The sequence below is a fragment of the Callionymus lyra genome, chromosome 2 (assembly GCF_982586985.1).
Source record: "Callionymus lyra chromosome 2, fCalLyr1.hap1.1, whole genome shotgun sequence".
Taxonomy (NCBI): Eukaryota; Metazoa; Chordata; class Actinopteri; order Syngnathiformes; family Callionymidae; genus Callionymus; species Callionymus lyra.
The window spans coordinates 9,335,578-9,350,124 of record NC_141819.1 but is presented as its reverse complement, the minus strand read 5'-3'; the positions used below and the strand labels follow the sequence as shown (position 1 = coordinate 9,350,124).

The following is a 14,547-nucleotide window of genomic DNA, read 5'->3' as shown; positions in this document are numbered from 1 at the left end:
AACTAATGTGTCGATTTAAGTGTGTGTTAAATAGATGTGTGACTCTATTGTATCATCAGTGTGTGTTTGTACAAAACTCTCTTTTCATTGAAATATTGACATTAGGAAAGGATCTGAAAACACTTTGTTGTTATGGAGATGAAATCTGCATGTCACGATCCCAGAAGTCTCCACCTCCAAGGGACTCATTGTATAAACAAAGCGGGGCGTGATTACAGCTGGCCGGAGGAGGAGTGAAGCCATTATTACGTCATAATGGACTCTCGTAACCTCTCGTTCGCCCAGATTTCAGAGCAACTTTATAAAGTAATAAGTTGAAAACATGGTCATGGCACGAACACATGGCAGAGGTACTGATCGAACGGATACAAAAATCAGAATGGTGTTTGGTTCCAATTTTCTTTCACTTATTTTGTGTGTTAAAATGATTTCTTGTAAGTTGTTTTCAAGAGAGAGGCTTATGAATATCAGGTCTACAACTCCTGAGCATTTATTTCCATTATTTCTTACTCTTATGGTAGAATTTTTGACATTTTGTCAAAACTAAATGTGACAAATTAAATGTACTTTGTTTTAATTCATTATTTATTTGCCCCTTCGTGGTGATGTCTCTTACAAATACTCTTAAGCCAATTAAAGCTTCTGATTCTGATTTTTAAAAAACAGATTCATGACTGCTGCCCACAATCAACTATTGTATCTTATTATTTAATGACCAACAATGTACAAAAATGGATATTTACAGATCATTTGTTTTTACCAATTTCTCTAAACTTTCTTTCAAATAAGTCAGTGAGTTTGTGTAGTTCCTTTTCATACTCGTTACTAGTTATAAGAGATCGCCAAAGTCTTAAAGCAGCTTGAGGTAGTTTTGGGTACCTTAATATTTTTGGACTTTGGAAGTTCTTGGGGATGGTGTGAACATGTTACATATCACGCTGGTTGCGGTGGTGGTGGTGTGTGTGTGGGGGGGGGGGATTACGGTACAAAACAAGTTAAAGTTATGTTATTTACAAAGCCGTCATAACGCATATAATATTTCCTTATCCACAATCTGATTCATTACTTCATCAGTATCCATCCTTCATTCAGCCAATGGAAGAAAACTTTTGTAACGTTGGGCGAGTTCTCATGTGAAATGTGGTTTCCCGTCGGGCTAAACTACTACCACTTTACTCCAATGGCGTCGCTCGACTAAATATCCCATCGAGCTGCTTTAATTCTTCACCAAGTCGTCTAAAAAATGTAAAACTCCAACAGCAGGTCTTTATCAACAAAAAACATCGTATTCTTGGCTAGTTTTTCAAGTCAAATAGTCATAAATACACGTTTTTTAACAATTGAACATATACATATGTTATAAATATGAGTACTGATTTATCCATTGTAGCCATTAGCTCAATTACCACTTTTCTTGGAAAAATGGACACAACTGAATTCCCACCATCCACATAACTCATTTTTATCCACCTACTTAGACGGCCAATGATGCCCCAGAGCCCCAGAATTACGCCCCTAGACCATGGGTGTCCTCTTCGAGGTGGGCCATGTTTGATGATGATGTGAAAAGGGAACGACATGAACTGTCATCAACCAGAATTATTTCATAAAGAAAGCCGATAAAAGTGGCAAAACTGAGATATGTTATGAATAGATTATACATTTCTATTTCCATTTTAAACTTGTTTTATAGCGTAACTGCTGGAGCCAAATGGATCCTGAACTGGTGTGAGCGAGAAAGAGTGTTTCAAAGGATTGGGAAAGTGCATTTGTACGGATCAGCACCTTCTCCTTAAGAGATTCTACACCTGATACTTTGTTTGTTGAGCCACCGTCACTGGTTGTTCAGGGTTAAGTCTGAATCACGGGGCGTTTTGCCAAGTTAGCAGTAGAAAACAAATCAATCAGAACCGAGCACCTCGTCGCCGAACAGCTGACGGCTTCGCCTGCAAAGCAACAGCTCATGAATCATTCATGCCGTCACAGAACTACAGTTCAATTGCCAGAGTGTCTGCATTCAGCTCACGATCAGCAGTAAACTTCAGGAATTATAAATATATGAGCATTTGTTTTGATCGGAATCACTGTAGCTTTACAAGAAGTGCCAGTTCCCTCGTAAATCAATGATCTGTGTTCACCGTTGCACCTTCGAGAGCTGCAGTTTCAGTCCGACAGGTGGTCATAATGTAACGTCTGATTTGCGGAGGAGGCGTTTTCACTTTGTGAGGGAAACTGCAAAGTTTACTCTTGCATTATTTATGGCTGTTGTGAGTCGCCGGTAATGTAGATGAGAGCGAGGCGGTAAAGAAAGCCGTCATAATGAGAAGCTTGGAAGAGAAAAGTGACGACAAATCAGTGCGTGTGTGTGTGTGTGTCTTTACTTGTGTAGCTAAGTGGCTTGTGTGTCTCATTGATTTGTTTCTCCGGGTCACGGATAGAACAAGATCTCCTGCTGAAACAGTGTGGTTGGTGTGAGTTCACCATGTTGGCTGCACACAGACACACACCAGCACACGCACGAACACCATCGCACACAGACACACACACACACACACACACACAGGACCAGCAACAGCTGTTGAACTCAGCAGGTTCATGTCTGCAGGGAGCCAGAGTGTCAACACACACTATTACATGCATCATCAGGCTCTTAGGTGTGCGTGTTTGTGTGTGTGTGTGTGTGTGTCTGTGTGTGTGTGTTTGTGTGTGTGTGTGTCGCTGTGCCTGTGTTCGGTGGGATTATGATCATAATCTGTTATCTACACAACAGGAAATATTGTGAGAAAAAAAGTCCTTTATGAAGCACTTTCTATGTTTTCTAAGTAACTGAAATTATTTTTAAAGTAAAAGAATCCATGGCCACAGTCACTACACATTGTTAATGATAATAATATTCATTTATTACCTTTTGTTTTTGTTTGTGAGTAAAATGTTTTTTTCTTTGAAAATGAAATATATTTGCATAAAAAGGCAGGTTTTATATATGATCAAGTCTAACAGTTACACTTTTGTAATATAAACACTTTATTTTCGAAAAAAAATGCAGTTAAAGCTGAATAAAATGCGTTAATGTTCATACAAGTGAAATAAATGCATTATGGGTAAACAAATGTGAGTGTGGCATTCATTGACACTCCTAAAACAATATCGCAACATTTTTTTCATGGTATATATTAGTGATGTGTCGACGAAGCTTCATAAAACATATTTTTCAGAGGACAGTAGGGGGGCCCTCATCTTAAAAATGATATGAGGTTTAAATAGAATAGCTTTTCAAAGCAATAGATTATATTTTATTTAGGTAAATAAGGACAGTGGTTGTTCATTTTTGTGTTGGAATTAATTCATTAGTTCCTCTGCAGCTAAAGAAACAATGAAATCCTGCGTGATCCTGGCTATGACTGAGCATGAGAGGATACAGTCGACTCCGACAGTCGAATTTTCACCCTCGCGTTAACTCCGGGTCAAGGCGACCCACAATTACATATGTATTTCTGGAAGCCAGGGAGGTCGTTCACCAGAGGCATCACAAGGGATGCCACAAACACATTTGTTTTTCGGGCCCACCGGGTCACCTTGACCCTGAGACAACTCAGGGATTAAAGTTGATGTTTGGACATATTTTGGTTTAAAACCAAATGAAAGCAGTTACGACTTCGTCAAGAGTCATGTGGTCTGTAAATACTACAACACCAGAGTCAAGTACTGGACAATACTACACATATATCCCTGTTACTGCAGTATCGTTGATCCTGTATTGTGATACGTGTCATATCATCAGATTCTTGACAATACACACCTGTAGTTGCTACTACATGAAAACATTCCTTCTACGTTGTGTTAATGAGATGAAAATGTCTAAAAACTGTCATTTGTTGACGCTCCCTAGTTAAAGATTAATACATGTTATATCGTAAGACTGTTTTAACTTAGACGATAAATGCCCCAAAACGTTGACACAAGTAGTTCTGTGTTTAGCTTCACCAAACAGATCTCGAGCAGCTTTTATTTATTTATTATTTATTCGGAAGCTGGAACTCCCACTCCTCTGCTCTTCCTCCCCGTCCCAGTGTCCCACTCCTCCCTCACATGTCGCCCGCCGGCCAATCGATGCGCGGCGGCTGCAGACGGGCAGCGAGCTCGTATTTGGGTCAGAACAGCAGGATGCCAACTCAGCGAAGTGAGGCGCAGAGCATTATCTAAAAGTGTTCCCGAGGATGTGCACATGACAAACCGGCCTTTCCTGAGTTCAACAGATTTTTACGTGCGTTTCCAAATATAGCCGAGTGTTGTTGTGCTGCAGTAATGAAGTCGAGGTTCAGTCGACGATGAATGAATCAGAGTCGATGATGGTTGGTGACGTCCGTACCCGTGACGACGGTGGAGCTCGCGTCAATAATGGTTCTGACCGGCGAGTCCAGTCAAGAATCTCATTAGGAACGAATTCGCACTTGAAAATCTCTGGTTATTTCAGGTGTCAATCAGATCATGGATTAACAATTCATGTTAATGTTTATTTTATGAGGATTGTGTTGTTATTCCTTTTCGAGGTTACACAACTCGTTTATTTTTCCTGATCGCTAATCTTACTTGCTAAGGTCACCTTTATCGTTCCATCTTCTATTTTTAAAGGCAGGATTAGCAGTGGACCAAGGTTGTTGTTGAATATGTTCTATAAAAACTTTTAGCAAAGTATTTCTTCACAGTTTTTTTCTTCATATCTTAGTTTAAGCACTTTCTGTGGCATATTTATTGCCTGTGGGAAATATTGAAGTGATTTCTTAAACATATACAAGATGTTATTAATATATATATATTACATTAACTATTTTAAACCTATTTAGCCTATTATCTTATTTGTTTTGGTAGATGGATGGATAGATGGATGGATGGATGGATGGATGGATGGATGGATGGATGGATGGATGGATGGATGGATGGATGGATGGATGGATGGATGGATGGATGAGTCAGTGGGTGGATTTTATGGATGGATGGATGGATGGATGAGTCAGTGGGTGGATTTTATGGATGGATGGATGGATCGACGGATGGATGGATGGATGGATGGATGGATGGATGGATGGATGGATGGATGGATGGATGGATGGATGGATGGATGGATGGATGGATGGATGGATGGATGGATGATGGATGGATGAGTCAGTGGGTGGATTTTATGGATGGATGGATGGATCGACGGATGGATGGATGGATGGATGGATCGACGGATGGATGGATGGATGGATGGATGGATGGATGGATGGATGGATGGATGGATGGATGGATGGATGGATGATGGAAGGATGAGTCGGTGGGTGGATTTTATGGATGGATGGATCGACGGATGGATGGATGGATGGATGGATGGATGGATGGATGGATGGATGGATGGATGGATGGATGGATGGATGGATGGATGGATGGATGGATGGATGGATGGATGGATGGATGGATGGATGGATGGATGAGTCGGTGGGTGGATTTTATGGATGGATGGATGGGCGGATGGATGGATGGATGGATGGATGGATGGATGGATGGATGGATGGATGGATGGATGGATGGATGGATGGATGGATGAGTCGGTGGGTGGATTTTCTGGATGGATGGATGGATGGATGGATGGATGGAAGGATGGATGGATGAATGGATGGATGGATGGATGGATGGATGGATGGATGGATGGATGGATGGATGGATGGATGGATGGATGGATGGATGGATGGATGGATGGATGGATGGATGGATGGATGGATGGATGGATGGATGGATGGATGGATGCTTCGACCTCCACCACGACCCTCGATGAGATGATGTTACCACTTTATTGACCCGAACACGACGTGTCTCTCTAACTCTCGTCTCTCGAGGCTTGACCTGTTTCTGCATCTTCCTTCCTTTCTTCCTTCCTTCCTCCCTTCCTTCCTCCCCCAGTCCTTCGCTCTCGCTTCCTCGCGGGCCCGAGAATAACCAAGGAAGAGGAGGAAGAGGAGGAAGAGGAGGAAGAGGAGGAGGAGGAGCCGCTCTTATTAATTACCTCATTAATGTGGGAGCGAGAGCTGGTGTTGTCAGTGTGGAGAATCAACACGGAATAATTCAATATACTCCACGTTATTCACGTCGTCAGGGGAGAGACGAGGGTGGGGGGGTTACGTGGGGGCAACCTTGACACAGATACCATCCTCCTCTTCCTCCTCTTCCTCCTCTTCCTCCTCTTCCTCATCTTCCTCCTCTGCAACCTGTTTGTGAGAAAAATCAATTAAAAAAAAATTGTTTTAAAACAATAACTGATTGGAGCAGGTTGTTGCCGGGTAGATTTCTAAATCTCTCTCTTTCTTCCTCACGCTGCTTCCTGTCTTCACCTCAGGTGAGAACATCCCTGTCGACACTCTCAGTCACGAGAGGTCAAAGACGTCCTTCGATGATCAAACGCGATCATTATCATTTTTCTGTCCCGGATTTGGTGATATTTGGCAGCGATGACATCATCCCGATCCCGGAGCATGCGCTGAAGGGAACAATGGTCGATCTGTGATTCGCTGCTAATGACGACGCTCTCGTTTAGAATCCCTTCGCCTGGGAGTCGAGCGTGAAAATCAAACCATGTGTAAAAGTCACCACGAATGATGAGGAATGAAATGACATCAAACCCTTTTTTTGTTAACTATAGATTTAAATGTTATTCAATGTTATTTCATGATGAACGTCAGAGCAAATATTGTTCCGTATTTAATCTCTTTTTTGGTTTCATTCTTGTAGAAAAACACATTTGATGAGTCGTGGTTTCAGTTCTAAGTTAGAATAAATGAATGAACAATTATAATAATGTTTATGCCTAAAAATAATTGTGGATGATCTTAATGTCGCTGGTGCAAGAAAAAGATAATAAAAACACATGTATGTATTGATGCTTAGAGAAATAAACGAAAACATGATCATCTAATAATTACTTAAGAGCAGGACATTTAAGCAATACGTGACCAAGAAACTATTTTACATTCAATAACATTTATATCAATAATTAAAAAAAGGATTTAGATGCGTTTATGTCTTCTCGTTTAGACTATTTAACAGTTTATTTTGGTGTCTAAACAAGAAGCATCTGTCTCGCCTGCAGTTCATACAAAACTCTGCAGCCAGAATTCTGAGCCGCTCTAGTAGAAGAACTCACATTTCTCTGATCCTTTAAACTCTTCACTGGCTGCCAGTTTCTTTCAGGATCAATTTTAAAATCCTGGTTCTTACTTTCAGATCTATTCATGGTCAGACCTTCCATCAGTAGATTCTGATCCAGACTTACGCCCCAGCTCGGGCTCTGAGGTCTGTGGATCAGAATCTACTGATGGTTCCTGAACACGCTTCAGGACCAGAGGAGAGAAATCCTTCCAGACTGTTGCTCCTAAGCTTTGGAACCATCTCTGTGTTTGATGATCTACTGACTCCTTCAAGAAACATCTGAAGACACTCTTATTCGTGGTTTTTTTCCTGATTTTCTGGGACTCCTATGTTCGTCTTATGTATTTTGGCTTTTAAAGTATATATTATAACTGTTTATGGTTTTTTCTTAATTGTTAAAGGACTTTGTGACCCTGGTCTAGAAAAGGCTCTTTACAAAAACATACTTACTTAGTTTCATTGCTGTTTTTCCAGGACGTCAATCTCTTCAGTGTGTTGAATCCGTTCTTGTTTGTGTTCCAGGTCTGGTGAAGCTCGGCGTCCACTGTGTCACGTGTCAAAAAGTCGCCATAAAGATCGTGAACAGAGAAAAACTCAGCGAGTCTGTTCTCATGAAGGTAAGCTATGTGTGTGTGTGTGTGTGTGTGTGTGTGTGTGTGTGTGTGTGTGTGTGTGTGTGTGATGTACAACCCACCTCCACACTGACTCATACTCATAGAGACAAAGACCAGGAGGACAATGTCACTAACCGTATTGATCTCTGACATTGTGAGAGATTACCAGCCGGACGGTTTCTTTGACTTCTCTATCCCTTCAGGGGTTGTTGCCACGCCAGTCATCTGATGAACTGAATTTATTTATTTTTTACCTAAAATAAGATATTTTAAAGTTCAACGAATGTGTTGATTTAAATGTGTGTTAAATAGATGTGTGACTCTATTGTATCATCAGTGTGTGTTTGTACAAAACTCTCTTTTCTTTGAAATATTGACATTAGAAAATTATCACTTGTTTTTTCTGGGGATGAAATCTAGTTTACCATAGCCACGCCCACTCTGCTGTGATTGGTCAAACGTCAAGGTTTGTCACTGCCCCTCATCAATCCCGGAAGTCTCCACCTCCTAGGGACTCGTTGTATAAACAAAGCAGGGCATGATTACAGATGGCTGGAGGAGGAGTGAAGCCATTATTACGTCATAATGGACTCTCGTAACCTCTCGTTCGCCCAGATTTTAGACGAGGCAGAACTTTATAAAGTAATAAGTTGAAAACATGGTCATGATGAGGGACTTACTGCATCTTGGAGAGGAAGACTACATTATTTCAAAAATGTGAGTCGACAGAGTTTTTCACATTCGTTGCTCTTTAATATAACAAAACTGACTTTAGTTCAATTATTTAACCTCCATTTCTAAAATCCTTTGTAATAATTTACTGATAAACAAATGCTCGGTCCATTATTAATTGTCATGGTAAATATGTGTTTAAGTTTAAGAAAATTCAAGTTTCACTAATGTTCTACTCACCCTCATGTCGACGAAGAGTTGGGATTATTTGGGTAATCTGTTATTTTTAGAGTTATAGACAAAAATCTTTGTTCATTTTAATGTAGCGACTGGAGCTCAGTTGTCTTCGTCTTCATCTTCGTCCAAAAAGACACTTAAAAACATCCAAATACCTCCATACTGCTCGTCTGTAACGTCCATCTTGGATTGAAGCCTCAGCATGTTCCAGAAAAACTTAAATACGACTTTATATTATGGCTACATGAAGTATGAAGCTTCATGAAGCAGTGTCCTATTTCTCAGAGGACAGTAGGGGGCGCCCTCAGCTGAAAAATGATCTGAGGTTTCAATAGAATAGCTTTTCAAAGCAATAGATTATAGAGCAAAGAGTGACATCTAGTGGACTCAGGAGATAATGACACTGTTTCATGAAGCTTCATCAACACATCACTACCACTAACATCTATAAATCAGTTTATCTTCACATACTTGGACTCTTTAAATCAAGTCCGTGCAGGTTGTAATGCATATATTTTGTTGTGAAACTCAATATGTCCAGTGGATCAATATGTTCATTGTCATCTTAAGTGTTGTTTACAAAAAACTGAGGCTGTGTTGTCATGGGAATAGACAACTGACCACATGTTATACTCGTTCTCACTTGACACAACGGTTTATCAATATCAGTAAACAAACGCCTTTTAATGCGATTCATGTTGGACATTTTCTTTCCAAAACTATGTCGTTCTCACTCAAAACTCCATCTACGGTGAATTTTGCATCGCATTCTTCTGCAGTTTTGCATATGAATGAATCCTCTGTTCACAGTTCCAGACACATTTACATTCCTCTTGTTGATTGTTTCACATAGAACCCCTAAATGCAGCAGCTTGCTTCATTTCCACATGAATGCACCTCTGATTTGTCTTCCAATCTCAAACCCTGGCTGACCAAGACAGAATCGAACTCTTGAGAGCATTTTTTTTTCTTCGTGTAAAATCGTACAAATTATGTATTTGAAAAGAGGAGAGATGTTCCTTCTGGTGGAGAATTGAACTGAAACGAACTGGACTTTAGCTTGAGACATGATTTGTAATATTCCACACAAGGAAGTTTCTGTGTAGTTTTCAAAAAAGGAAGTGAGTAAACATCCAAATGTAAATGTAAATGTAAATGTAAATTAGACATAATGAACAACTGTATTAGTGACATTTTGCGTTAAATGTTAAAAAAAGAACAGGAAGATCTGCAGCCAAATTTGAAACCGACAAGATGGAGTTCAGTAGTGATGTGTCGATGAATCTTCATGAAACAGTGTCATTATTACCTGAGTCCTCTAGATGTCACTATTTGCTCTATAATCTATTGCTTTGAAAAGCTATTCTATAGAAACCTCACATCATTTTTAAGATGAGGGCGCCCCCTACTGTCCTCTTAAAAATATTACACTGTTTCATGAAGCTTCATCGACACATCACTGGAGTTCAGCTCACCTGAAGACCGATTCAACTGTTTTCCCACTGAGAACCAATGATTTGGAATGTCTTGTCCCTTTTCAGGAGAAATAAAAATCCAATCGGAGATTTGAGTTGTGAGAGAAAATGAGAAAAAGCCAGATTTAAGACACAATCCCAAAATGTATCAGACAAGCTGACACAACACAGAGTTCAGCACTTCTGAAAAGTGGGATCTAGAAATGAAGTAATCGTGAGGTGTGTGTTACAACATTTACTTCACCAAGTGACACAAAAAAACAAGTATGGAAAATTATCTTCTATCATTGAAATGTCTCCTTCCCGAAGCGATCACTGCAGCCATGTGTGGACAATTACACATACATAATGTCTGGCCTACACTTGAAACACTTTTTTTTTAAACACTTTTTTTTTAGTGGGGTCTTGTGTGCATCGACATAAGGATTATTCCCCATTCGTGACGGCTCTCGATTTGACCATGTGATCCATCAATCTCGTCAATGGTCGTGATCTTTGGCGAGTGACTGAAAAAGATCTACCAAGGTTCCTTTAGTCATTGTCAAAAAAAATGTGAACATACAAACTCCACACAGAACAGATCTTTTTTTGTTCCGAAACCAAATGTTTCTCAATCTGAATTTTAAATTTTAGGTTGCAGGAAAAACAATTAACAAATAATCATGTATTTTGTTGTTTAAAAAGAAAAAAGTTAACATAATTTGACGTGTGTTCGATAGTTTTAGTGGTGATGTGCCGATGAAGCTTCATGAAACATTGTCATGTTGTTTAGAGGACAGTAGGTGGCGCCATCAGTTTCAAAATGATGTTTCATTGGAACATTTGTTCAAAACAAATAAAAATAGTGAAAATAATGACACTGCTTCATGAAGCTTCAACAGCACATCACCAAGTTTTAGAAAATGGACAAGTTTATTCTTCTTAATCTAGTTAAAAATATTTTCTTGATAAAAGTATGAAGCAAAAGTATGAGATCATTTCAGAATCTTAACAACATTTCTTTCAACTTTTCAGTCAAGAGCGATGTTGAGATGCAGCATGTGATCGATGTTAAACACGACTGAACTGTGTCTGAAGCAAATATTTCACCATTTATGTTTCATAAATTATTATTATATATAGGTTTGTTTCTTGGTGAAAAGATTCTGCCTACTATGAAATACCTCTGCACAAAAGTAATAAAAAAAAGTTAGATAAGTGATTTGTCTGCTATGGATGACGTTTGATCGTGGACAGGTCCACTGAATAAAAATAAAGAAACGACCGCGTTACTCATATTACAATCCAGAAGAGAGCATCTGTCCTTTTTCCCCTGATTCACCGCTGACCTTAATCTGCTGAGTCGTCACGCCCGCATATCATCCACACGCCATCACACCCTTGTCACCGACTTTTCACCGCCTCCGCCATCAATACTTCATCGTCCCCGTCTCACCCTCGTTTCCCCCGGGACACTCTGAATCAAATCATCGGCCCATCATCCATCTCCATATCGCTCCTAACTTTCTGTTCCGTCCTTCTTAAACTCTCCACCTTCTCTCTCCTTGCCGTGGCTATTTGATTAGCGAGCGGATCTTCTGCTTTACGACCCTCTCGTGGCCTCTCTGGTGTCTCTTGTTTCAATTAAACTGGGGTTTTGAAACTTCCCGTGACTTCGGTCCGTCCTCACAATTCATTACGAGGAACTCTTCCACGGAAAATGGGTGCAAAGATGTTGAACCCTTGAGTTCTACCCGATTATGTGTTTTCTGGCCCAAGTTTCTCCCAGTTTTTGCAATGTATATTTAGATTTTAAAGTTTAAAGAGGGGCTGGAAAAAAAGCCAATAGTTTCTTCTCTATCTGTGAGTGTGTCCAATAGAGTTGTGAGTTATGGTCAGAAGAAGCAGGATTAAGGACACACAATCCCAATTGGATTAGCACTTCTGTAAGGCGGGATCTAGAAAGTAAGATGGAATTTTGAGTGTGCGTGTGTCTGTCTTCAAAGCCTTAACAATGGCATTTTGTGTCTTATGATTTTTTTATTTGCTTTTTAAAAGAAGGTGAATATTAAAATAGCTACATAGAGAGTGTTTGTTTGTATCACCACGACACGTGGCGCACAAAAAGGATGTAAATGATCTTTAATCAAATTGTAATGTCTCCTACTCACGGCAATCACCGCAGCCATGTTTTGACAATTACACATTCACATGAAATATGTGACTAATAACTCCCCTGTTTGATTAATCACACTAGAAAACAATTAAAAGCAATATTTAAAATAAGCTGTTCAGAAAAAAATGTGCATCAACATAGATGTATTGCTGGACAGCTGATCATATCCAAATATCTTGTAAATCAGGGTTGGGCAATTAAATTTCCTGAGGGGCCACACTATAGACTGTGACTGTTATGAGGGACTCCAAGCCAAAAGCAAAAAAAAAAAAGTTCAAAAAGGGGAAAGAAGAAAGATCAACAAAAAGAAACCTAAATATGTGAGTAAAGTATTTCAAAAGCATCCATTTAAGAATAAAATAACTTTTATTTCTAAATATGATCTCAATATGCACTAAAACATTGTCAATACATATTTAAAAAAAAATACAAAGAAAAGAACAGAATAAAGTTAGAGTTGGTACAATTATAAATACAAAATTAAACACTCAGATACTCAGACCTCACAATGAAATACAAATACAATGAAAGGTTATAAAAGATCTTGATGTCCACATCTACCAGATTAGCTGCTAATCACACGCCAAACCTTCGACTCACACCAAACCCTGTGAGCACATCTCACATTCGTGGTGACTCACACCAAATTCTTTCACACACATTGCGGTGACTCACACCAGATCGTTTTTTTTTCGTTGTTGTCCAGAACACGATGTGTCTGTATTCTCGTTTTTTTTAAAACCTGTCTGTTGCACTTTGACTCTGCGACGTTGTTACTATCACCACAACTTTATTGATACTGAACGGTGAGCAACAACTTTCCAATAGTTCATCCAGAACTTGCCTGTTTGTGAAGCAGTTATTAACACGTTTTCCTGTGGTATGTATATATGTCTTAAAACAGAAACATACATGAGTCATACAAGTTAATATGTGAACAGGATTTTGCATCAGATAAAAAAAAAAACGGTCTGAAATGAATCTCGTAATACGCCATTCTCATGGACAATCTTAAATTCCTTCTTGATTTGAAAGACGCTCTGAGACTGTTTTATAAGACTCCATGTGAGAACCGGAGCAGATGTAATTTAAGAGCTGGCGTCCATCACTTTCTCTCCGCACTGACCGAGTGTGTCTCGGCGACGTGTCGCATCACTGACTCAGACTCGCTGACTCAGCTTCTGCAGGCTTGAGTCACCACTGATCAGAGCTCAGGTATGCTCGGGCACGACCTAAAGTTTCCAACGTTAAGTTAATCTTTTCTTACGATCTTCACGCCCGTGTGTACCTTCTGAAGGGAGTCACGACTACAAGACCATTCATGGGAAGAGTGTACACAACTTCTTAGCTTGACTTAAAGACAATACAATAGGGATCAATTCACCTTTTATTTTATTTTAAAACCTTTTTTCACTATTATTAAATTGACTACCACAAATTAAGCTTCAATATTCTTGCTGTTAAAATAAAAAGAGACGTGTATACATTCTACACGTGTGATTGTGCAATGATTATAGCAGAGTATTGTGACTTATACATAAGTTTTTGTGTGTTTTAGTCCTGTTCCTTTCACTGTTAACGTTGCAGATCCAGCTCTCAGGGTTGAATCTATATTGGTTTATCCACACAGAGCTTCCGAAACTGTGTTTTCAGAAGATAAATAGACACACCTAATTCATGATGTAGTTCTTAAACAAGGTCTTATTAGTTTTATGAAGTGTAAGACGTGAAATCCATCCTAATAAAACTGACAGTATACGTTTTATTTTTTTAGCTTTTTAGTTGAAAAAGGGTATCTTACTTCTTGCTTTCTTACCTTTAATCAAATTTAAATGTTCACACACACATAAAAATACCCGATCAAAACTTCTTGCAGCATTTTAAACATTCGGGATGCTGACTTTTTTTTTTTTAATCCATCCCTCCCTGCTATTACATGAATTAAGGTTGAGGACAGTATCCTGGTGCAACCCCGGTTTAAACTCTAAAGTTATAAAGTTAAAGTGACTTGAAGATCTTCAACGATTAGTCCATGAATTGATGTGACAAAGGCCTTTTTATAAAAGTAACACGGCCCGAGATGGATCTTTTAATTCAACAGGACAGCAAAGAAGAAGCTTCGATAATTGAGGTGAACGATTCGTGGACACTATTCTCAGAGTTTGAGCCCTGGAGCGACTTCTTCTTCTCTTGACACTTTATGATTCTTTTAAAA

General features: G+C 39.3%; 1 protein-coding gene across 4 annotated transcripts in view; it reads left to right on the top strand.

The window, feature by feature from the left end:
* Positions 1–14,547, top strand: part of LOC148085267 (serine/threonine-protein kinase BRSK2-like) — a 63,288-nt gene that overhangs the window by 25,592 nt on the left and 23,149 nt on the right. For all 4 annotated transcript variants that reach the window (XM_087783424.1, XM_087783425.1, XM_087783421.1 and 1 more), the window contains exon 2: positions 7,702–7,796. In XM_087783424.1, coding sequence (XP_087639550.1) covers positions 7,702–7,796 — 95 coding nt within the window. The remainder of the gene's footprint in view (positions 1–7,701; positions 7,797–14,547) is intronic.